The sequence below is a fragment of the Symphalangus syndactylus genome, chromosome 6 (assembly GCF_028878055.3).
Source record: "Symphalangus syndactylus isolate Jambi chromosome 6, NHGRI_mSymSyn1-v2.1_pri, whole genome shotgun sequence".
NCBI lineage: Eukaryota > Metazoa > Chordata > Mammalia > Primates > Hylobatidae > Symphalangus > Symphalangus syndactylus.
In genome coordinates this window covers 124,091,207-124,117,262 of record NC_072428.2, presented here as the reverse complement: position 1 = coordinate 124,117,262, position 26,056 = coordinate 124,091,207, and the positions used below count along the sequence as shown (strand labels likewise).

The following is a 26,056-nucleotide window of genomic DNA, read 5'->3' as shown; positions in this document are numbered from 1 at the left end:
ATTCTCAAAACTATTATTTGTAGTAGTTTATAGCAAATTTTTAATATTCTCTATAGATAAACATGTCATTTGCAAAGAATGACTTTTATGTTCTCCTTACTAACCTTTACACCTTTACTTTCTTTCTCTTGTTTTATGGTGTTGGCTAAGACCTCCAAAATAATGATGGGTTGAAGTGGCAATGGCAGACATCCTAACTTGTTCCCAATTTTAAAGGAGAAAGCTTAGAACATGTCCCCAATTAGGATAAAGTGTGTTTCAAATATTTTTGTAGACATCCTCTATGAATTTGTGGAAATTCCCTATTACTAGTTTACTGAGAGTTTTTATTGTGAATGAGAGCTGGATTTTATTAAATTGTCTATATCTGCTGAGTTTCTATATCTCTGGATCATAAGGTTTATTTCCTTTAATCTATTAATGTAGTTAATTATGTTTATAGATTTTCTAATATTAAACTCTCCATACATTCCTGAGAAAAACCCAATTTGGTGGTAATACATGGTCTTTTTAATACACTGTCAGATTCTGTTGCTAATATTTTGTTTAGGACTTTTACAGCTACATCATGAGTGAGACAAGCCTGTTGTTTTCCTTTCTCTTATTGCTCCTTGGCAGGCTTAGATATCAAAGTAACCTAATTAAAATGAATTGTGAATATGCCTTCTGTTTTTAGTGTTTGAAAGTATTTGTTCACTATTGGAAGGTCTGTTTTGAAAATGTGGGGTCTAGGCTTTTTTGGTAGAAAGATTTCTAATTTTTAAATTTAGCTTATTTTAATTTATAATAAATTAATTTTATACTTACAGGACTACTCAGGGTTTCTATTTCCAAACTGATGTGTAATATTTTTCTAGGAATTTTTGTATTTCATCCAAGTTTTCAACTGTACTGGCATAAAAGTTGTTTTAAAATTCTCTTTTTAATCAAACTGTTTTAATATTTTCAAAAACAGTCTAATCTTGTGGTTTTTCTTCTCCTCAAGAGATTAATTTATAATCTAGATACATTTTTGCTTTCTGCTGTCCACAAAAGCTTGTAAAACTTCACCACCTGTATCATACACAATATGATATGCTTAAACAGAACAGGAGAGAAAGAAGTATATTTCATGCTGTTTCAAAACTATCCTACTATCTTTTCAAAACTGCAAGAGATCTAAGAAGTTTATTTCATTAATAGTTGATGAATGATAGTTTGTTTTTGCATTTTTTAAAACGCAGGTGAGAAATGGTGCCATGTTACACTCTAATTATATACCCATGTTCTGAACTTCTATTAGTTTTGATGTAATAATTACAGCTTTTTATACTTTAGTGATAAGACTCAATTGCTACATCTAATGTCAAGAAAAAAAAAGAACGCTAATTCCTTTTTTCATTATATCTGACATTTACAAAGTCATGATACTTTAGTTTTTACATGGAAAGCTAAATGTATATAGAAATTAAGACTCTCTTGATAGAAGTGTTTTCAACTGTCTTTTGAGTCCAAAATACTGTGGAGTTGTTTTCTTTGACAATTCCATGCCAAAACACAGAATGTTTTTCTAGGGGACAAGAGATCTCCATAACAAACTCCAGACTGTCATGGCACCATCAGCATTCAGGGAACCCCAATTGCTGAATTCTTTCTGGCTAGCAAGAGTTTAGGGGCTGCTGACTTCTAGACAAACCAGTGTTGTTTCTTTTTTTTTTTTTTTTGGTTTGCTTGTTTTTGTTTTGAGACAGTCTCGCTCTGTCACCAGGCTAGAGTGCAGTGGTGCAATCTCGGCTTACTGCAACCTCCACCTCCCAGGTTCAAGTGATTCTCTTGCCTCAGCCTCCTGAGTAGCTGGGACTACAGGCACGTGCCACCAGGCCCAGCTAATTTTTTTTTTTTTTTTTTTTTGAGACAGAGTCTCGCTCTGTCACCATCTCTGGCGCCATCTCGGCTCACTGCAAGCTCCGCCTCCCGGGTTCACGCCATTCTCCTGCCTCAGCCTCCTGAGTAGCTGGGACTACAGGTGCCTGCCACCACGCCCGGCTAATTTTTTGTATTTTTAGTAGAGACGGGGTTTCACCATGTTAGCCAGGATGGTCTCCATCTCCTGACCTCGTGATCCGCCCACCTCAGCCTCCCAAAGTGCTGGGATCACAGGCGTGAGCAACTGCGCCCAGCCTAATTTTCGTATTTTTAGTAGAGACAGGGTTTCACCATGTTGGCCAGGATGGTCTCAATCTCTTGACCTCGTGATCCGCCCACCTCAGCCTCCCAAAGTGCTGGGATCACAGGCGTGAGCCACCATGCCTGGCCTAGACCAACCAGTGTTTCTTAAGCTTTAATGTGCACTCAAATTGCTTTGTGGGGGGGGGGTCTTATTAAAATGCAGATTCTGATTTCTTAGGTCCGCAATGGAGCCCAAGAATCTGCATTTCTATGAAGTTCCAGGTGATGCTGCTGCTGTGGTCTTCCTGTGTAGCACTCTACACAGCCTGAGATAAATGGATGTCTGAGCCAGATAGCTTCTGGATTGTCCAGCCATCTCTTTGCAAACTCAAAATACATGATAGTCAAGCATGAAGTGAAGGTTCTACAGAGATATGCTGCTAATGTGTATGCTTTTAGTTTGTCAACAAACATGTTATATTGCTCCCTTCTAATTTCTCTGTTAGGCTATAATCAGGAAAACTTGCTCATTTAAGCACCATCTAAATGTCCACTAATTGCTCGTTTTCACACACAAGTTCTAAAGGGAGTGGTGCTATGTTCCAAGCTTTCCATCATATATGAATTAAAGATTTTTTTCTTTTACAAGATACATCTTCAAGAAAATGTACCCTCTGTTGTCCCTCGTCTCAGCCTTATCACAAATGTAGTGTGTACTAGCTGCTGTCACATCCCTGAATGAGGCACCCAAGGCAATCAATTCATTCTCCATTCTGTCCCCAAAAATCCTCAGGTGACTAGAAAGATACTTACTGAGAAAGAGAAGGTACTGGCTCCCCTGCCACCCAGAAAACATCAGTCTCTGGTGTGAAGAAGAGACTCAAGCTCATTAAACTCACAGATCTCCAGTTAGCCCCTTAGGCTCTAGAAGTTGGAGCTTGCTGTCTTTAAAGGAGGTGCTCTGCTTGCATGGGAGCCTGGCTCATGAAATAGGTATGTTGCAAATCAAATCAAAAGTTGTTTTTTTTTTTAAAAAAAATGAAAGCATATTTAAAATACACTAGAAAAGCTTACTATTTAAAGAGAACTTATCATGAACTCTTTTGTAAAATAAAGAATCACTAATTTTCCTTATGATCATATCTAGATTTTCAAATACTGAATTTATATAAAATAGGGCACAAGTTTCAGCAAATTTGAAGAAAGGAGTTAATTTTTTTTTTTTTTTTTTTTTTGAGACAGAGTCTTACTCTGTTACCCAGGCTGGAGTGCAGTGGCACAATCTTGGCTCACTACAACCTCCACTTCCCAGGTTCAAGCAATTCTCGTGCCTCAGTCTAGGATTACAGGCGCACCCCATCACACTTGGCTAATTTTTGTATTTTTAGTAGAGGCAGGGTTTCCGCCATGTTGGCCAGGCTGGTCTTGAACTTCTGACCTCAGGTGAGCCACCTGCCTTGGCCTCCCAAAGTGCTAGGATTACAGGTGTGAGCCAACGCACCTGACTAAGGAGTTAATTACAACAGAACTTCTTCTATGGTTCTAGAATAAGAATAAGCCTACATTTATCAGAAAAATGACTATCCTACTTAGCTTTTCAAGGGTAAGATACTCTTGACAAGTTTTGACTCACAGTTTCATTTCCTGGTAAATAAAATATTTATCCTCATTTTGTTTTTTTTTTTTTTTTTTTTTTTTTGAGACAGAGTGTTGCTCTGTCACCCAGGCTGGAGTGCAGTGGCGCAATCTCGGCTCACTGCAAACTCCGCCTCCCGGGTTCACGCCATTGTCCTGCCTCAGCCTCTCCGAGTGGCTGGGACTACAGGCGCCCGCCACCACGCCCGGCTAATTTATTTTTTGTATTTTTAGTAGAGACGGGGTTTCACCGTGGTCTCGATCTCCTGACCTCGGGATCCGCCCGCCTCGGCCTCCCAAAGTGCTGGGATTACAAGTGTGAGCCACTGTGCCCGGCCCTCATTTTGTGACTATCAATTCCTAGTCATTTAAATGAGTCACATCTCTATTAAATTGCTTATCTGGTACTAGTCCATGTAATCTAATACAATTCTTGAATATGTAGTGTTTAATTTTTATATTGTTTTTAAAATTTTCCCGTTTACTTATTCAAAGGATACCATCCAAAATTAGTGTAGTGAGAGCATGATACGCCGACAAATCACAAATTTCAGAAATTTGGTTGTGGGAAAAATCCGCTTTCTGGCAAGAAAAAAAGAACAAGATGTTATATTAATATTTTATTTTTCATATTTACCACAATAATTAACTGCACAAGAAGGAGGTATTTCTGAATGTAGAGTTAGAATTCATTACTGAAAGTACACACTAAGGCTAAAAGAGTCATCTGTCTTTAATCTTTTTTTTTTTTTTTTTTGAAAAGGAGTCTTGCTCTGTCGCCCAGGCTGGAGTGCAGTGCTGTGATCTCAGCTCACTGCAACCTCCGCCTCCCGGATTCCAGCGATTTCCTGCCTCAGCCTCCTGAGTAGCTAGGATTATAGGTGCCCACCACCGCACCCAGCTAATTTTTTTGTATTTTTAGTAGAGATGGGGTTTCACTGTGTTAGCCAGGATGGTCTCGATCTCCTGACCTCATGATCTGCCCACCTCAGCCTCCCAAAGTGCTGGGATTACAGGCATGAGCCACCACGCATGGCCATTTAATCATTTTCTAACTGGGATCCTGTTCTGTCCACTTTGAGGGATAGTAAGAAGGCCTCTTCCTCATGGTGCACAGGAACCTCCCAGTAACCTAAATGCTTTCAATTCCTGCAGCCACGCTCAGCATTTATTTTAAATTTCCTTGGTCTTCCTTCAGGATTTACCTCAATTTCATCCTTACCCACAAACATTTCATTTTCTCTACTGCCCAGTAACCTGTATTCACTTCATTTCTGTGCATATCTTGTTTCCTGTTCTTTTATCTTTTCTATTCCTATTTTCATATATTGTCCCATGCTACTCTTTAAATGCCAGAATATTCTTTTTTGTTTTTTTTTTTTTTGAGATGGAGTCTTGCTGTGTCGCTCAGGCTGAAGTGCTGTGGCGCGATCTCGGCTCACTGCAACCTCCCCCTCACAGGTTCAAGCAATTCTCCTGCCTCAGCCTTCCGAGAAGCTGGGACGATAGGTGTGTGCCACCACACCCGGCTTTTTTTTTTTGTATTTTTAGTAGAGACGGGGTTTCACTGTGTTAGCCAGGATGGTCTCGATCTCCTGACCAACTTCCTGATTCACCCGTCTCGGCCTCCCAAAGTGTTGGGATTATAGGTGCGAGCCACCGCGCCCGGCCTAGTCTTTCTTATTCATCTCCAGGCAATGCCTCTTCAACTTTGCATTCTTTCTCAAAATTGACTACTGTAGGAAAGCCTTTTCAGCAACTGCTGTTGTTCCTAGTCAAACATGTAAGACTAAGAAACAATATTAAGTAACTTTAACTATTCACCTACTGGCAAAAGATAAACAAAAAAAATTTTTTAAGGAAAGAAAAACTCAAGTTTTGGAACCACTGCATTCATAATTTGCTGGGTACATTATAATCATTTTCTGGAAAACCATCAAGCAATTACATAATAAGCACTATTCTTATTTTTCCATGCCCTTTAAAATAGTGATTTCATCCCCCAAATTTATGGAGATTATTTTAGCAACACATTAAATACTAAACCCTTTAAGTACTAAAAACTTTATATAGTAAATACTAAAAACTAATTTAGAAACAACTCAAATGGCAAGAGTAGAAATCTGATGAAGTCAATTGCAATACAGCAAGCAACAGGACTACTTAGTAAAATACAAGTTAGCAAACCACATGAAGAAATTGAAATGTACAAATAAAAGTGTTATTTAAAAAATCAGAACACCAAATGTATGCATATACAAATGGGAGCTATGTAAAATGCACACTATGAAATAAGTCAGTTTGGCATGATGTAAATGGAGTTTAACATTCATTTTTTTCTTCTATAGAATAATAATAAACTAGGAATAAACTTATCATGATAGGGCTTACTTATCATTGACACTTTTTCATCAACACCTTTCATTCTGGTGCCATAGTATGACATCTGTGTACCTACACCTCAGTCAGGGCAAATGCTAATACTATGCTCCCTGTGTAGCTATGGTATTAGGTTTCTTTTTTTTTTTTTTTTTAGATGGAGTCTCGCTCTGTCACCCAGGCTGGAGTATAGTGGCTCAGTCTTGGCACACTGCAGCCTCTGCCTCCCAGTTCAAGCGATTCTCCTGCCTCAGCCTCCCAAGTAGCTGGGACTACAGGCTCCCACCACCATGCCAGGCTGAATTTTGTATTTTTAGTAGAGGCGGGGTTTCACCATGTTGACCATGGCTCGTCTTGAACCCCTGACCTCAAGTGATCCACCCATGTCAGCCTCCCAAAGTGCTGGGATTACAGGCCTGAGCCACTGCGCCTGGCCAGGTTTCTTGAAAGACCTTAAAGGGGTTTGTGCCACTGTTTAGACTACCATTGGAACCTAGAGCTTGGAAAAAGTAGTCATCAAGTCAAATTAACATTTTTAGTAAAAAAAATTTTTACTAAAATTAAAACATTTTTAGTAAAAGCAAAAGCATTCTAATAAATACAAAAAGAGTGCACGTACAAGTCCCTGCTCTAGGAAATGCATGTTCTCTCTGGTTGGTGGTACAAGGCTCACAAATATTAAATGAAAAGGAAGTGGAGCTTCTCAAGAGGGCAGAGCATAGTACATGAGCCTGACTTACTGGAAAGATGTGGGCCATGGGGTCTCAGACAGTGGGTTCAATCCCAGTTCCGCTACCTCCCAGCAAAGGTGAAGTTAGTTACCTAACCTTTCATGCTTCAGTATCAGGACAGTATCAGAACAGCCCCACAGCTTTATTGGGAGGATTAAATAACACACTGAAAACACCTGAGGCCAGGTGTGGCAGCTCACACCTGTAATCCCAGCACTTTGGGAGGCCGAGGCGGGCAGATCACCTGAGGTCAGGAGTTTCAGACCAGCCTAGTCAACATGGTGAAACCCTGTCTCTACTAAAAGTACAAAATTAGCCAGGTGTAGTGGCTCATGCCTATAATCCCAGCTACTCGGGAGGCTGAGGCAGGAGAATTGCTTGAACCTGGAAGGTAGAGGTTGCAGTGAGCCGAGATCTTGCCATTGCTCTCCAGCCTGGGCAACAAGCATGAGGCTCCATCTAAAAAAAAAAAAAAAAAGAAAGAAAAGAAACACCAGGAGGACACCATCATTCCTTCCCAGGTCTACACAGAGCTCACAATGGCTTGCAGCACCTCAGGGTACAGCCTGGCACTTGGCACACACTTCTCTAAAATGACCAATATATTTGCTGGTAATTCTCCAGGAGCTCAGAACCTTAAAGATGGGGTCTATGATTTGTTATTGTTCATTTGTGGGGTCTTTCTGGGAGAGTGCAAGGAAGGGGTGTGAAAGGGAGAAACTCCAAAGTTTTTCCTGGGGTAGGGGTCATGCTGTTACCATGAATGACTGCCCTGTGGCTTCAGGCAAGGTGAATGGAACAGCAAAAGGTGAATCAAAACAGCTCTGCAAATTCAATTCCTGATAACCTCAAGACCATATGGCCCCACACTGTGTACAAATAGGCACCTAGTGTGGCTTCTTTGCACAAAGGAATGTCATCCTGGCAAAAACTATAATTTCAAAGGGAAAAATGCACTATTGATAATGGAATGATATAAAATTGAAGAAAAATTGAAAATTAAGGTCTCTCATCAGTATAAGGGAATGACTGTTTCTTGATTTCAAACAGATTTTCATATTTGTGCAACTCTTCATAGAATATTTTGGATTTAATTTGGTTTGTAAACAAAATAAAACTAATAGATAATAAAAGGCAATAGTTGATGTCCATTCCTTAAAATAACTTTTTAATTAAATATTTGAGTCCAATACAACAACACTAATCACAAAACCCAGGGCGATCGTTTCCAGATTTGTCAGCACATTAAAGCCACCTGATGGTCTCTTTAAAAATCCAGGCCAGGCGCGGTGGCTCACACCTGTAATCCTAGCACTTTGGGAGGCTGAGGCAGGTGGATCATTTGAGTCCAGGAGTTTAAGACCAGCCTGGGCTACATGGTGAAACCCCCACCTCTACAAAAAATACCAAAAAAATTAGCTGGGTGTTTTGGCACGTGCCTGTGGTCCCAGCTACTCAGGCTGAGGTGAGAGGACCACTTGAGCCCAGGAGTCCAACGTTGCGGTGAGAGTGAGACAAGATTGCGCCACTGCACTCCAGCCTGGGCGACAGGATCACTTGAGCCCAGGAGGCTGAAGTTGTGGTGAGACAAGATTGCGCAACTGCACTCCAATCTGTCTCCAAAAATAATAAGCCCAAAGCCCAAGCCTTACCTTGGACCACTTAAATCAGAATCTCTTGCAGTGGGATTTGGGTATCAGTAGGTCTGAAAACTCTACCAGGTGATTCCAATGTGCAGAAAAGTGTGGGAACCACTTCTCTCTAATCTTGCTACTTAAGTATGACCCATGGACCAGTGGTGTGACGTCATCGGGAAGGTGTTTACCAATCACAGGCTCAGGCCCCACCCCAGACCTAATGGGTCAGAATTCCCTTTTCACAAGAACCACAGGTGATTTGGGCATGCATTTAAGCAACAGACTCACTGCTCTAGGGCATAGCAAATTATTCCATCCACCATTGTTCACAGGTAGTTTATTTCTGCTTCAGAAATGCAAAAGCATGTGCGGAGAAGCAAGAATGGAGATTTGAAAGCATTATTTTCTTAAAAAGTAAAGTTAGATAAATAAAAGGGCAATTTTCTATGTCCTAAAAAATAGGACATTTTTACAGATTATTCAGATATAAAATTTTTCAGATAAATTATTCTGCTATATGTCCCATAACATCATGCTGTACATCTCAAATATACACAATAAAATGCATTTCTTTAAATAAATAAAATGTATCAAGTAATATTTTTAAAAAATTGTTCCACTACAACAACAAAAAAAGTGCAATAATAACTACTATTCAAATGAGGGAAAGAGGAGACCAGAGGGAAGTTCGTTGGTTTGAACACTAGGTTTGAACAAAGCTTCCAGAAAGCCTATCCACTGACAGACCAGCTCCCTTTTCCAAAATAAAGGATACACAAAGCTTTCTTTTTTATTTCATTTAAGACACTTACATTGCTCACATCTGTATCTTATTCTCTCTGAATTCTCTATTTGAGTGCTATTTTGCTTATTTAATACACTTTTGCAAACCCCTTAACATGTGTAATTAATGTATTCATAAAGTCTACCTTGAGGTTTTTGGGTGGCTTGAAATTGAAGAATGTAGTCAAATTATTTTGAGAAGCATTAAGTTCTAGGAGATAAGGCATACAACTCACACAAGATAAATCTGTGGAGGGAAACAGACACCGAATAAAGTAAGCCAATAAAATAACAAGACAAAGACATTAAAAATAGTATTCATGACCTCAGAATATTTTAAAATTATAACAGTTGCAAAGACATCTTAATCATTCCATGAGTGAAAGGAATAAAATTAGGAGTATGTGAAACATACAAAAAAAGGTAGAAAACTCTCGATGAGTCAATAATTTAATCCTCTCCCCAGGGGTGGCCAATCCTTGTATGCCCTATTTTGGGGGCAGCCAAGTAACCAATCCCTGCGGCCTCTTCCGCATGCCCACTCACTCTGCCACTAACAATGAAATGCTACAAAACTTGCCAGCCTTTGAGAAAAGGATGAGAAGCAAAAGCCTTAGATAATCCTCTTGATAATTAGCCCCTAAATAACTAAATTAGATCTTTTCATAAAGAGTGGAAATGCCACAATTAGGAAACTCTCTTTGTTGTAAATTAAATTTTGTTTCAGTTGGACTTAGCACTAGATCACATTAAGTATTTGAAGTGATTTAACTCATTGCTGTTATTGGATTTTTGACTCTGGATTGGATCAAACTTACATCCGAGTTTTGCATTTTATCCCAAGCATACACTTTGAATCTTGAATACTAAGTAAAGGACTACTGTGCTAATAAAGGAGAGTGCTAATGAAATTACATATAAAAGATAAAAGATATGAACTATTGTTTTACCTTTCTCTATGACTTTACAGCAGACACAGAGGTAGCAGAATGAATTAGGGAAGGAATCAGGAAGGGTCACACAGTAAGGGTTATGGCCCTGTCTCTACCAGTAAGTCCTTTCTCCGCCTGAAAATGGCAACAATGCTAGCATTTCCCTCTCTCTCCTCGTTCTAGATCATAGTATGCGCTATTACAACCCCCTGGGGATGGCCTCTAGTGGGAGAATGGAGCCTCCTCACCCAAAGCCAAGCAAAGTGCTTCTACCTTTCTCCAGGTGGCACAGACACATGCAGACCTGGGGAAGGAAGCCAGCCTGGAGTAGCTGGGGCCCTGCCCTGAGGTGGGTAGGACACGCTACATAAGGGGCCTTCTGGTATCTTCCCTTCTCAATAGTCACTGAAGCCAGAAAATTCCCCCCAATTTCTATGTTATTTCTCTGGATGAAACCATGCCCTTCCTTACTAAATGTAAATAGTTCTAGGAGAGACAATACTTTGAGACATTAACACTTTGTCAGAAATGAATCAGCAAATCAAGGAAGAACTCTTCGAGGAAACCTAAGGAGAAACTAATTGCTTTCCAAGTGGTATCGATTTGTCCACGCTAAGCTCAGCTACATGTCTGTCAGCAGCGGTCTCAACTCTACGAACTTCACGGGACCCCCAGACCCTCCTGAAAGATGATTTTTCTGTGGGCAGGTAAATGGAGATCCTTCTTGAAGCAGAAGCAGCAGCTAGTACTTAGCTAGAGACAAAGAGATGGTGAGTGCATTTCACACACTGTAGATAGCCAGTGTTTTCATATCAAGACAGAAAAAAGTCCCTGGTCTGGGTTGCTGGACTTTGAACTCGAGCGGGCCTGTTGTCCCTATCAGTGCAGTGACCTCCTTGCCCACCAGAGGGCAGGAGCTCCTCGTGTCTCCATCACTGGTTTTCGGCGTGTGGTCCCGGACCAGCAGCATCAGCGTCACCCAGGAGCTTATTGGAAATGCAAATTCCCAGGCCCCGCCCCAAACCTACCGAATCAGAAACCCTGAGAGTAGGGCCCAGAAATCTGTGTTATCAGGGCTTCCAGGTGATTCTCATGGAGTCTGAAGTTTGGCCTACACCAGGAGACCAGTGAGGCTGTCATCACAAAAAGAAACATATGCGGTACCTTACACACAGGAGGCTTTCAAACAGTTGATGAACTAATGAAATGTGCCATCCAAGGTTAGTGAGGACTAATCCGGCTGAAGAGGAACGGTTGGAGCGTAACTGTGGGCTCCCTGCTCCTGTTGTCAGCACTGAGCATTGGCAAGGCCCCCACCACTCCAAGATTTCCTACCCAGCAAATGGAAACAACCGCAGAGGTATGAAGTGCTCCTGCCAGAAACACTAGAAAGGGCCTTCTGATGAGATGACCATCTAAGATTTGCTTTAAAATAACCCTGGGGAAGCGGGGCAGGGAGGTATATAGATGGGCTGACAATTGTTGAACCCAAATATTCATTCCAATATTCTATTTGTGCACATATTTGTAATTTTCCATAATAAAGCTTTAGAAAACTAGGAAAAAATTAATGAAAAGTCTTTCAAAAACAGTAGCATTTTAAGAATGAAAACTGGCTAGAATATTTCTTAATCGTTAAAAAGTGGACTTTAATTATTAGGGTCCTAGAAGGGGATAAAAAAAACCCAAAATCAAACAGAGAAGACATATCAGCAACATTTATTTGTCATAAAAAAGGCAGGCAAAAGAAGCAAGCAGAAAGATTATCAGTGAAGAAAGCAGGTCAGAAGTAATGATTTGCTCACTTCCCTAGAAATCTAAAGAAAAACATTGTACACTGTCAACTTCAAATAAGATCAGAAAATTATAAACAAGGATCAAGCTTTGAAGAAAATTTGACAATGGTAAGACTAATTTCATTAAATGTGAACAAGGTGTCATAACAAATATATTATATAGAACTACAAATGGTGGAGTTAGAGTTGAAAGAATCAACTAAATAAAGACAGCAAAAAAGAATGAAAAATATGTATTTGTGAATCCCTGGTGCTCAATAATAAGGATAAAAGAGCTAACAGATTTAAAATGCAAAATGTAGGCCCGGGCACAGTGGCTCACACCTGTAATCCCAGCACTTTGGGAGGCTGAGGCGGGCAGACCACTTGAGATCAGGAGTTAGAGACCATCCTGGCCAACATGGCAAAACCCCATCTCTACTAGAAATCCAAAAAATTAGCCAGGTGTGGTGGTGCGTGCCTATAGTCCCAGCAACTCCAGATGCAGAGGCAGGAGAATCACTTGGACCAAGGAGGCGGAAGTTGCAGTGAGATCATGCCACTGCACTCCAGCCTGGGCAACAGTGAGACTCCATCTCAAAAAAATTTTTTTTTTTAATTTTAAAAATAAGATTTTTAAATGCAAAATAAAGAGTGTAATAAAATATAAATGCAAAAGCAAAATAATCCGTTAAAGAAAAAAAAAGACAAATTCATCTGCACTGAGTAACAGAGGAAAAGAAAACAAATCATTAAATATTCAGGGAGTATGAAGAAGTAATGATCGATCTCTTAAAAGGAAAAAATAAAGCCAACATTCCGTCTCCTAGTCTTAAATATCATTGACTGCATCTCAGCCACATCATCATACTGCAGATCTGTGCCTTTTTCTCTCTCATCAGTTATCAGTGCCTTTTTTGCATGGAAAGCGAAGGCTCAATATGTAAATTGATACACAAATTAGTGATATCAAGTCTGGTATTATTAAACCATATTACATACTGCAACGTTTAAGTTTTCAGATAATTCAGTGATCAATCTAGAATGACAATTACATACCTTCAATTTTATTCGCTGAAAGATCCAACTTCTGTAGGTGAACATATCCACAGAGAATGCTAACATCAGTGAAATTACAACCCTGAGAAAACAAATATAAAAGACTTTAATGTTGCTTTATCAGGTTACTACTCAGCCTTCTTGCAATAACTGTTGATGGAAAGAAATCCAGAATTTCTTTCGCAAGTATAGAAGAAGAGAGAGAACAAAATCTGAAGTCTGCTACTAACAGGATCTCAAAACAGATGCCATAAAAAAAAGAAGCTCTTCCTTTGAAGAAAATAATAGCTTAATAATATTAGTGTTGTTCGCAAAAACAAATACAACACGAAAGGCCAATTTAAAGCGGTGTTCATGGAGACCGTCAGAACAGAGTCTTTTTTTTCTTTTAATAAATCACCCAATAGCAATAAAGACAAGACTTTATCTAGTAGAAGAAAAGAAAAAAAATGTCGAGAATTTAAATGAAGTTTTAAAGAGAATTCACACCTCATCAGGAGATCATTAATAACAATACTACCTACACTTTCACCAGGTTCATTTTCAAAGCTCTTTCACAATAATCGCATCTGATCAAACACACCTGTGAAATCTGTAGGGCAGCTTATTCCCAATTTAGAGATGAGGGATGTGAAGTACAGAGAGGTATGTTAATAGCCTGAAATCACACAGCAAGTTAGTTACAGAGAAGTAGTATCTAAGTCTCTTGAATCCTTGTCCAAAATTCTTTCCAAGAAATCTTGATTCTAGTTAACTTCAGGTGAGGTTGAGGGGAATTTGGTTGAGTGGAACAAAGACTTCTATGACTGTTTTATGTCATGATGGCAGAGTCAGAAACAAAGCAAACCAATGAAGAGTCATTATAAGCACGTTCTCATATAGAATAATGGTGATTGTTTAATGAAGGCCGCTAGAACAGTAATAATAAATAAACACTTACTGAATATTTACCATGTACAAGGCATTGTGCTTGGCATGACGAGAAATGCAATGATGGAAGAGAGCTATATGGTGCCCTTAAGAAACTTATGACTTTGGTAGGAGAGAAGAGATGTACACTAGTAATAAGAGAAAGCAAAAAGATAACATGTAACATAAGTAAGACATAAAGGAAAAAAAAATCACCAAACCAAGCAACTCTAAGAAAGTGTATCAGTAAGACAGGTTATTAAGTCAAAGTAATTCAACGTGCAATATCTCTAATGTAAGGAGGTCACTGGCAAAATAAATTAAGCTTCAGTCCATCCAGCTGAAATAAGATTTAAAGGATTGCTTTTTGGGGTAGATCAATTTAAGGCATAGCACTACCTACAGAAGTAGAATATTGATTGGAAGGGGCTTGTGTGGTGATGCATTGGCTGCTGGAATTATATAACATATTCTAGCGTCAAACACAATGCAATGCATACAGGGTGCTCCCTGTATGTTATTGCCTGACTGGGTGAGTCATCCATAAAATGTTATAAAGTGAAAATAGAAAAAGATTACTGTTTTAATATGCTGACCTTGAAGGACATGCCCATGGAACTAGCAAAGGTGAAAAGAGCTTAACATTTCTTGCTTAGTTTACTCATTCAAATCCAAGATAGAACAGGCTTACAGTGAATTATATATCCTCTCGCCAAATCATGGTGCCATGGTAAAATTTCAATGCGCGTTTTTTTTTCTCATATGTACCTAAATTTACTCTGTGGATCTCCAATGAATATTTAATGCTTTACAGTATAAGGAGGCAAAAGGACTTAAATTGTTTTTCTAGGACTACAGAGAAACAAAATGAGGAAAGAAGCAAGTATTCCCAGTAGTTTGCTCTTACAGCCTTTCTTTTGATAAAATTGAAGCCAAGATTTTGTGCTACTCTATGACGAGTACTGAAATCTTAAAAACTGATGAATAATAATAGATTTTTTTCTTTAATGATAGGTATCTTTTGGAAAGTAAGATATAGCTCAAAGCCTCTTATTTCGTGACATACTTAGTGGGGAAAGTCAATATCAAAATACTTTGTTCCCTCGGATTCAGATATAAAGTTTAGTGTTTCTTCCACTGATCAGAGAGAAAATTCTTAAAGAGACTTTGATTGGTTTTACAGAATCAAATTCAACCTCCTGGAAAGAAAGCATTGATTACTATAATATAGACTACTTAAGATGAAAGAAATAAAGTGTGAAGAGAATGAAAACTAAGAAATTTGGGGGACTGATTACTGGATTGGTCAGGGCTCTTTGAAGTCTAATATTTACATAAATATCTCTTGTCACCAGTCTCCATCAAATGCGAGGCTCCAAGGTTTGCTGCCACCACAAAAGCTAAGAGTACTGAAGAAAATGAATATGGTCTAGCCAGTGTCAAGCTGTAGCCAGCCAATGGAGATTTTGTCGTACTCACTGATAAAGTTAGATTGAGGTAGACTTGCTCAGTCCCAGAGCCTGAGCGCCCCAAGTGATGGAGTGCTTCGGCCACAGCCTCCTCTCTCAGGACCCCATCAAACTCCTCCTGTAAAAAACCCAGAAAGGTAGACAAAGAAAAGACTCTCATTAGAAGAGAAACAATCTATCTTGTCATATCCAGCATTTATTTAGTATATTTTATACCCAGGAGCTGAGCCCTCCAAAATTTACCAACCCCCCAAAAAATTCTGTGTTGATAACATATATGTATTACATATAATTAAATAACTATCTGCCAAATCAATGTTTTCATTGCCACTGGTTTTTCCAGGTGGTCACTTGCGTTAGGCATTCAAAGTTGAGTGAACATTGTAGCAGCAGAAGCAGCAGTATCAGTGATAGCATTGATTGAGTGGTTCTCTATTCCAGACACTGTACTAACAGCTCTCAGTGGATGAACTCACTGAATCCTTTGGACAACACTGAGATAGGTACTCTTATCTCCATTTTACAGACAGAAGAATTAAGGTTTGGAGGTTAACTTGCCTGAAACTAAACAGATAGTATGTGACAGAGCTGGAATGAAAACCCCCATCTGTCCAGTCCCAGGGCAATTCTCCCAAACTGCCCTAACCATTTGACTGCTTGCCCACACTCCAAAGGATGGTTACATCAAATTAAGGCAATTATCTCTCTAAATCTGGTATTCTTGCTGGAGAAAACAGGTCCTTCAGTTCACTTCCTGTTAGTCAATGTTGCTAGATTTATAAAATGTACAAGATTATTAAAAAGGTGATGATCATTTCCATAAGGAGGTTGGCCCTTGGTCTATAGACATCACATGAACCAATGGCACCCTGACATGCCCTTCCTCCAACAATGACAGACAAAAAAGATAACAGGTGGGTCAGTATTATGTTTGTGCTGCCTTCAACTCTATAATGACCAACACATTAACAATGACATCAACATGAAGACACAAAACATAGTGATCACATCAGTCACACCGATATAACTAACCATGACTAGCACATAGATTACGATGGCAAAATACGCTTTTTCTAAGTCCTATATATGAATTCAGGAACCAACAATGCTGCTCCGGCTGTAGGTACTGAGGACATACGCATGTAGGCTTGTGCTATTATAAAGAGCTTCTTGCCAGGCACTGTGGCTCACGCCTGTAATCCCAGCACTTTGGGAGGCCAAGGTGGGCGGGTCACGAGGTCAAGAGATTGAGACCATCCTAGCTCATATGGTGAAACCCCGTCTCTAGTAAAAATACAAAACAATTAGCCGGATGTGGTGGCAGGCACCTGTAGTCCCAGCTACTCGGGAGGCTGAGGTGGGAGAATGGTGTGAACCCGAGAGGCGGAGCTTGCAGTTAGTCAAGATTGCGCCACCGCACTCCAGCCTGGGCGACAGAGTGAGACTCTGTCTCAAAAAAAAAAAAAAAAAAAAGAGTTTATTTCCCAACAAGTTTCCACTGATTCAGGGAAGTAAATACCACCTACATGGAGGCAGCACATGGCTTCACAATTGGGCAGGTGTGGCTTGAACCCCAGCCCTGCCATTTTGAATGTGTGACTTTGGGGAGGTAAAGTTTTCACTGAGCCTCGTAGTTTTCAGCTATAAATAGGAAATGTTATTATCTTTGAAGAAGTTCAGGACATGTCGCTCTAAAATATGCCACGTTGGTATATTGATTATTTTGAGCTGAAGATACTTGACAAACAGCAAACGCAGGGAAAGGCTCTTTCTGAACTCCCTTTATCTGCCTAAAGGCAGATCCTCCAAAAGAAACTCAGTTGTCCTAAATTCCTCCCGCCCCCGGCCCCTGGTGGTTTCATCAAACACGGAAAAATGACTTTTACCCACCCAGGGGAGGAGACCAGAAGTCAGTGTCACATTCAGACAGACTTTGTCACAAACTGTCATACCTCACATCTGTTTTTCTAAGGGACTATTCATTCCCTAAAAAGCATTTACTCTCCCCTAAGTGGCCTGCATCCCTTCTCCCCTTCCCCTATTGAGATGGTACATAACATCTGAAATCTCACTGCTTTTTTGATTATTCACTTTTATTTTTTCCTGCAATGTCCCCCACAAACATTACAAATTTATTCAAAATTAATACATGTATAATACATTTTCTACTGTTAATCTACCTGTTGTCAGTTTATTTTATAGACCCAGCTATAAAAGCTAGGAGAGTAGAGGGAAAGTCATTCCTTCCCAACACCTTCTTTTAATATTTTGGAGAAAGAAAAAAAATGGACATAAAACTCACAGCACAGTATGTGCAACATAGTGTTCCCAATAGATGACGATTTCTGTTGCTACTAATTGATGAAGTCAGAAATTCCACATCTTAATGTTTCACTCATCTATGCCAATCAGCCTGTTCACAAAATGGGCAAAACACATTTACTTTTCTAAATAAAGTTCTACTTTATTATATAAGTCCTGGGAAGGAATGTTACCTTCCCTCCAAACTTTCCACCTAGCCCTCTGAAGTTCCTCTGGCCGCCTCCATTTCCTGGAAATATGAAGACACTGCATCCTCACTTACTAGCTTAGAGCAGGTGGATGCTTATTTTTCAACTTAGCCATTGACATGGAGATGAGCCGCACTGTCATCATTTTTCCTTGGGGAAGGCAGCGCTCTGCACAATAACCTCCTCACACCTCCTGAGGTTCCTGACATTTGGCAGTATCATGTCTTCTCCTTCCAGTCTTCGGTCATTTTCAAGCTCCCGTCATTATCTTGAGTGGCTTCAGAATACCTATGGATGGCCATCCAACACCCTATTGCCAGCACATGCACACATACACAATTCTTTACTGCCTCAGCTCCAGATAGCTTACTCTCATGGCCATGCCCTGGACTTAGTCATCATGCTAAACTGCTCCACCCTGGAAACCTCAGACCCCAGTGTTCCACTGTAATCCCACAATTGCTTATCCTTCAACCTATCTAGCACCTGTTGAACTTGTTCACTGACCACAACAAAATCTCCAGTCTGTTCACAGATAGACACCTTTTTCAGCGTCTATCTGTTCCTTTCTGACTATACTCCCTTCCCTACTGGGTAGCCCATGGGCAATTTCTTTTTTTCTTTTTCTTTTTTTTTAGACATGGTCTCGCTCTGTCACCTGGGCTGAAATGTAGTGTTGTGATCTCAGCTCACTGCAGCCTCAACCTCCTGGGCTCAAGCCATCCTCCCACCTCAGCCTCCAAAATAGCTGTGTCTACAGGCATGTGCCACCATACCTGGCTAATTTTTATAATTTTTTTATAGAGGCAGGGTTTCACCATGTTGCCCAGGCTGATCTCAAACTCCTGGGCTCAAGTGATCAGCCCACTTCCGCCTCCCAAAGTGCTGGGACTACAGGCATGAACCACCGCACCTGGCCCCATACGTGATTTCAATTTCTCTCTATCTTCAAGTCTCTGATCCTTGTCCCCTGGTTGCAACTACCCCATCCATATACAAATCAGAATCAAGTTCACAATCAACTGCTGCATTGAGGCAGGACTGTATCATGTTCATCATTCATCAGGGGGAAAAAAAAATCTCTATAGAATACCTAGCACATGCAAGCCACTATGCTTGGCTCAATGGATAAGACATGGTGAATCAGCGAACAGATATGGTGCCAGTCCATAAGGGATTTACAGTTCAGTCTGGGAGACAGACAAGTACGCAAGCAATTTTTGGATTTGATAAAGATTATAATAGAGATAAGCAGTGTCTACTGACTATGAGCAGGGCCCCCATTGTACGTCAGTACCAGGGTGGAGTAAGAAGTTAGCAAAATCTTCCTAGGAGAGGCAGCAATTCAGTTGAGACCCAACTTGTGAGTTACTCTGGCAAAAGGGAAGATAAGGCTGAAAAGCAAGCGAAGAAATAGTATTACAGGCAAAAGGGGCAGCATGTACAAAATCCTAAAAGCAAAAGCAAGCATGGCCCATTGAGAGAATGATGAAGGTTCAGGATGGCTGAAGCCTAAGTGTGAAGGAGGCAAACAGTGCCTCGCACGTGGTGAGTGCTCAAACATGGGCTGAATGAATGAATGCACCTCATCTGCTCCCTAGCTGCTGAGTGGGCTGGAGAAGACCCCACAACCCTGCATCCTGGAGTCCCTGTAAAGCTGACTTTCAGCTGGGCCTCTTTGCTATGAAATGGTCTCCCATTCTTCATCAGCCCCTTTTCAACTCCCCTTCTTGACTAGCTCATCTCTCCATAACTCTCAAGCTGTGCAGTGCCTCAACTCCTTTGCCATCTTCTCCACTAATGCCCTTCTCTTCTACTTCTGAAGCAAAGCGGAAGCTCTCAGATGTTAACCCTCTCAGCTTCCTAGGAGCACCTGTCCTAATGTTTCTCACTCAGGTCTTAGAGGAAGACTGCGCCTTCTCTCTACTCAGGGTCCCACCCCTTTCTCTTTCCTCGGGGACCATTTTTGCCCCCTTTTGTCTGTTTTGAACTCACCACTCTCTGTGGTTCCCACTCCAGCTATACAAGTGTGTTAGACTCTTCTGTCCTACGGAGGCTTTCTTCAGTCCTGCAGGTTCCTTTAGCTATAAACTAGAGTTTCCTTTAATAATCAATCTTCTCTAGAGTTGTTTGTTTTTTATGCCTTAGTTCTCCTTTCCTCGCCTCCCAACTACTCTTCAACTTCACTTAGCCTCCTGACTTCACCACCTCATAAAAAGCACATGGGCCAATGTCTCCAATGACCCTCAAACAGGCAAAATGAAAGAGCACTTTTTAGGCCTCTTCCCACTTAACCTATTTGTAGCGTAACCCATTCCCATCTTCATTTTTTTTTTTTTTTTTTTGAGACAAGGTCTTTCTCTGTCACCCAGGCTGGAGTGCAGTGGCATGATCATAGCTCACTGCAGCCTTGAACTCCTGGACTCAAGTGATCCTTTTGCCTCAGCCTCCCAAGTAGCTGGGACTACAGGTGCATACCACTATGACTGGTCGGCTAATTTTTTAAAAATTCTTTTACAGAGACAGGGTCTTACTATGTTACCTAGACTGGTCTCAAACTCTGGCCTCAAGCCATCCTCCTGCCTCTGGCTCCCAAAGTGTCAGGATTTCAGGCATGAGCCACTGCACCCCATCATCACGTTCTTGAGACTCTTGGCTTCCCTATCATATAGGTCTTCTTTCTCCTTATACTTCTCTTACCAGTCCCTCCCAGTTTTCTTCCCTGCTTCTTCATCTGCCTACCACTTAAATACCCTTGGTATCTGTACCTTTATGGTTCTATTCGTGGCCATTTCCCTCCCATCCCTTCCTGGATGATTTTCCAGAATCTAGTGGTGATGATTCCCATGTCTCCTACTCTGAGATCCCTCCCCTGATTTCCAGTCATATGGTTCATATATCCAACTTCTTAATGCATAGCTCCATCTGTCCCTGATTCCTATGATAGATAACAACTCTTCTCACTGCCCCTGGATTTTGCTAGAATCTTCTCACTGCTCTCCTTGCCTCCAGTATTACCATCCTCCAATCTAATACCACCTAGCCAACAGAGCAGTTCCCCACTGTGTAGAGAACCAAGTCTGTGTTCCTACAACATCACAGTGCCCTCCACAATCTCACCCCTACCTAGGAGGCTTCTTCTGTTCTCAACTGTAACTCATCGGTAGGAAAAGCTGCCACCTGCCTGCCCACACACCACCTCTCCACCCAGGCAAGAGTCTCCTTCCCCTGAAGTCTTCCATGTCCCTGCAATCCAGCTATCAGCTGTACAGAGATGACTCTGTAAGACATACTACAGGTATGCTGAATTGCTATGATTTACTCGCATTCTTATCTCGCTTTGAGAGCAGGGACCATGTATGTCTTCAATCATGTTCTCATCTTTTTCTGCCATTACTGTTATTATTTATTGCAGCTATAATTCTTTGAAAGCCTATTCTGTATCAGACATTATAGTAAGAACTTTAAATATAGTTTCTTATGAAATTTCATGTTCATAACTATCACAGGAGTAGGTATTATTACCCATATTAAGGGACTGAAAAGAAGTGTTTTTCATGCATCAATTTTTGGGCCCAGAAACTTCTGCTCTGTACAGTCAAAGAGTGCTTTCTGCATAGCAATCATTCAGTAAATGCTTGTTCAATGAAGGCTAAATTAATCAAATCACTTAATGGGCTGTAGTTAGCAGATAAAAACATGTTAAGTTACTATTTGTATTATTAACTGTATCAAAATATATTATGATAAGCATTTAACATATAGGATCTCATTTATTTCTCACATTTCTTTAAGTATTATTATAATTCCCACATTAAGAATGAGAGAGGTTAAGTAAGTTGCTCAAGATCTCACAACTAACAAAAGGCTAAATCAAGCCTCAAACACAAATCTTTGATTCCAACGGCAGTGTTTTGAACAGGTGGTCCATACTGCCTCCCTTACTTCATAAGGGCTTCTGAGGTTTAAGGCAAATTGCATTAAAGGCACTCAATAATCATTGTGACCATGATAGCATTGCCAAGGTGCTAAGCTGGGAATAACAGGCTAAGATGGGAATAATAAATCACTGAACATGAATTTCCAAATGTTTCTTTTTAAGACTTTGTTTCAGTTTATTTAGCATATTAATATGTGTGCAATACTACGAAAAGCCAAAATAGAATAAAAACACAAAATTAATATTTAGAATGTAAATGGAAGAAATAATGAACCTGTTCCACATGTGTCTTACAAGCCAAAAAGGAATAGCTAGTTCATGCCAACCCCTTCTACGGTTTGTTAATGGCATACTGAAGACAGATTAACAATGGTGCTAATGAACCCCATAGCCGAAGAGCTATGAGTTAATTAGAATAACAAAGTATACTGGTGGTTCATTTGTGAATTCTTCTGGGGGGGAAGCTGGTGGAAACCATACAAACATCTCAAAGTTGAAAAAAACACTGCTAGAGTTTTGCAACAGTCACTGTTAAAGATAGCAAAGTAAATCAACGAAAGACAAAAGAAGTAATAATGAACAGAATAATTAATAGCTTTCTATGGTCAACTTTAAGCAAAACTAATGGGAACTAGCTCACGTAGAAGGAAGTAAAAAAAGAGGAAAGACAAAATGGGGTATGAGGATGGGAAAAAAAAACAGGCCAAATGTTGAAAGTGAACAGAAGGACATTACAAAGAAAGGGGAACCCAAGTGGTTAATAGAAGAATCAGAGTAACAGAAGACACCGCAGGTTAGAGAGGAGAGACTAAGAAGAAATAAGACAAATGAGGAAAGGAGTTTGTGAACGGGAACAGGCATAACACAGAAATATGTTTGGCCTCAAAGAGAAAAGGTGACTAAGAATAGATGCAAAGATGCAAAGAGGAATATCACATGATGAGAAGAATATCACATAATGAGAGCACTGAAAATATCCTAGGCTGGGCACAGTGGCTCATGACTGTAACACCAGCACTTAGGGAGGCTGAGGTGGCCAGATTTCTTGAACCCAGGAGATCAAGACCAGCCTAGGCAATATGGCAAGGCCCCCGTCTCTTACAAAAAATACAAGAATTAGCCAGGCACTTTGGTGTATACCTATAGTCCCTGCTACTCAGGAGGCTGAGGCAGGAGGATTACTTGAGCCTAGGAGGTCGAGACTGCAGTGAGTCATGACTGTACCACTGTATTCCAGTCTGGGTGACAGAGTAAGACCCTGGAAAGAAAGAGAAGAGAAAAGGAGAGGAGAGGAGGGGAGGGGAGGAGAGAAGGGGAGGGGAGGGGAGGGAAGAGGGGGAGGAAGGCAGGAAGGAGAGAGTAGAGGGGAGGGAGGGAGGGAGGGAAGAAAGAAAGAAGGAAAGAAAAGAAAGAAAGAAAGAAGGAAAGAGAAAGAAAGAAAGAAAGAAAGAAAGAAAGAAAGAAAGAGAAAAAAAGGAAGGGAGAGAGAGAGAGTGGGAGGGAGGGAGAGAGGGAGGAAGGGAGGGAAAGGAAGGAAGGAAGAGAAAGAGGGAGAGAGGGGAAGGCAGGAAGGAAGGGAGGGAGGAAAGAAGGAAGGAAAAACAAAAGAAAGAAAGGGAGGGAGGGAGGGAAAGAAGGAGGGAGGGGAAAGCAGGAAGGAAGGAAGGGAGGAAGGAAAGAGAAAGAAAGAAAGAGAGAGAGAGAGGAAGGAAGGAAGGAGAAAGAAAGAGAAAGAAAGAAAAAAGAAAGAAAATATTCTACTTCTCTATATTATATTTACTTCTGAAAAGAATTTCATGCAATTTATACTGCCAAGGAAAAGGGGAGAAAAAAACCTAAAGAAAACTTTGAAATTAAGAAAAACTATTGAATCTAAGTTTCCTGGCAGTCAAGACAAAGAGAAGAACCTAACAGTGTATTGAAAGGAAGCAAATTAGGCAGGGTGCGGTGGCTCACGCCTGTAATCCCAGCACTTTGGGAGGCAGAGGTGGGCGGATGGCGAGGTCAGGAGATCAAAGACCATCCTGGCTAATACGGTGAAACCTTGTCTCTACTAAAAATACAAAAAATTAGCTGGGCGTGGTGGCACACACCTGTAGTCCCAGCTACTCGGGAGGCTGATGCAGGAGAATCGCTTGAACACAAGAGGTGGAGCTTGCAATGAGCAGAGATCGCCCCACTGCACTCCTGCCTGGTGACAAAGCCAGACTCCATCTCAAAAAAATAAATAAAATAGAAAGGAAGCAAATTAAATTACGCTTTTGAAAGAAAGCAATTTCTTAGAAGCCAAGAGAAAAAAAGTGATGTGATGAGAAGTCGAAAAGGACAAGAAGACAGCAATAGACTAAGAAAGGAAAAGGACGATAATAAGCATAAGAAAGAAGAGGAATTGTGTGGTGGTCAGAAGAGGTATTGTAGAAAGGAGGGAATCGCAGTCATGTGAAACGTGAAGCCGCCATCCCAGTCAATACGGGTGGGATGATGGGAACATTCCCCATATCCTAAAATACTCCCACAATGAGCTGGCTGTTTGAACATTCTAAGGCGCTTTTCTGGTGTGTGTGCATGTTGCTTGTATAAGGCATATGCCCCTGAGAGACGCAATGTATTCAACTTTTCAGTCACTTCGTCTTTGAAGAAGCACTTTCAAAAGCAGATTTTTTTTGTTTTGTTTTCCTGGAGGGATGCTGACGGGACTAGAACTGAGGAAGAGTGTGGAAGTATGTCATAGCCATGGGCAACAGGTGCTGGCAATGTCAGAGATGAACTCTGCCTACTCACAATACTGTCAAAGTATAATTTTGAAAAAGCTAACGCCATAATTCCCAGACAATTATCTAGACACTCTTTCAAAGTGACGCTGTGTTAACTTGACTCATAAGAAATTAAATGTGTTAATGAAAAAAAGAAAGGAGATATTTAGAGCTATTTCAGGCAGGGGGTGAGAAAACGGGGTAAAAGACAGGAGAAGAAAAGAGGGGGAAGAGGCGTTCCTGGAGGCGAGCCTGAGAAGGTGTGGGAAGCTTCGGGCTGGTGGGGGTGCATCGCGGAGCTGCCGCTGAAGTAGCAGGGCTTGACGGCTGGACGAGGGAGCCAGGGAGTACGGGGTTGGGGGGAAGACACACCTCCAAATTCAGCATTTCGGACTCTGAGGACTCCTCGGATACCGCCTCGCCCTCGCCCTGGTCCTCGTCTCCGTCCGCGTCCAGCTCCTGATAGCGGTGCATGAGCTGCTGGATCAGGTAGGAGGAGGCTATGTTAGACCTGCCTTTCGTCTTCTGCCCCATGGGAAAAGAAGACCAGCAACGCTGACGCTCTTTTTCTGCGCGAAACTGTAACGATCGGTCTCCAGTTCGGGATCTGCCCAAGCCTCTCAGGAGAGAGGCAGCTCTGGTCCTCAGGAGAGCCCTCTCGGAGGTCGCCATCTTGTTTAGCGGGGTTGCCTAGGAGACTGAGCCCAGGCAAGGGGAACCGCGAAGGATTCTGGGGCCTGTAGTCTCCTCCGCGCGTGCTCGCCCTCTGCAGGCGGGGCAGTGGGCGCCCCACTTGACTTTTCTTTTTCTCAGTCTCTTCTGTTATTTTTCTCTCTTAGGTCTGTTCTGTTCGCTTATCTTTCTTGTTTTCATCTCTTTTCGCTACACCCCCTTTCTTTGTCTCCAGCTGTTTCCTCCCTACCCTGAGACTCCTCTTAGAGCTTTGTCATCCCACGCTAGGATCGCAGGTGCGCCACCGTTGCCGCTTCATTCCCAAAGGGCTCTTTCCGCAGAGTCGTACTTTAGAAGTGTCTAATGTCTCTAAAGCTGTCTGTAGGAAAGCTAGTACCATTGAAATTTATGCAGAGCGCGACGCTAGGAGATGAGGGTGCATATAAGTGAAATAGAAGGCATGGTTCCTGTCCTTATGATTTAATTGCAGATAATAAAGAGAAACTACCAGACGACGCCTGAGAGCTGATTTCCGATTAATTTACATTCCCCACCCCACCCCCCAATGATAAGCCTTGTCCTTGGGGAGAAAAACTGGCAGTGGTCTAACAATCCAAACAGAGAGAGAAAAAACTGCTGTCAAATTGACACTGTATCTGAAAGCGTCTGAAAAGCTATTAGCATCCCATAAATAATTATATTAGTCAAGTGACCTGCATTGGCA

General features: G+C 41.1%; 1 protein-coding gene across 16 annotated transcripts in view; it reads right to left on the bottom strand.

Annotated features, from left to right (window-relative positions):
* LRGUK (leucine rich repeats and guanylate kinase domain containing) overlaps window positions 1–26,056 on the bottom strand; it is a 202,209-nt gene that overhangs the window by 125,510 nt on the left and 50,643 nt on the right. For 10 of the 16 annotated variants that reach the window (XR_010121604.1, XR_010121603.1, XR_010121605.1 and 7 more), the window contains exons 1-5: window positions 25,033–25,341; window positions 15,468–15,575; window positions 13,080–13,161; window positions 9,460–9,560; window positions 4,284–4,365 (exon numbers count right to left, since the gene is read on the bottom strand). Coding sequence is in view for 13 of the 16 variants with exons in the window: in XM_055284065.2 (XP_055140040.2) it covers window positions 4,284–4,365; window positions 9,460–9,560; window positions 13,080–13,161; window positions 15,468–15,575; window positions 25,033–25,332 (673 nt within the window). In the remaining 3 variants the exon portion in view is untranslated. Of the gene's footprint in view, window positions 1–4,283; window positions 4,366–9,459; window positions 9,561–13,079; window positions 13,162–15,467; window positions 15,576–25,032; window positions 25,361–26,056 lie in introns of those variants that run through there. The other 6 variants (XM_063642258.1, XM_063642257.1, XM_063642259.1 and 3 more) reach the window with 3 other exon arrangements.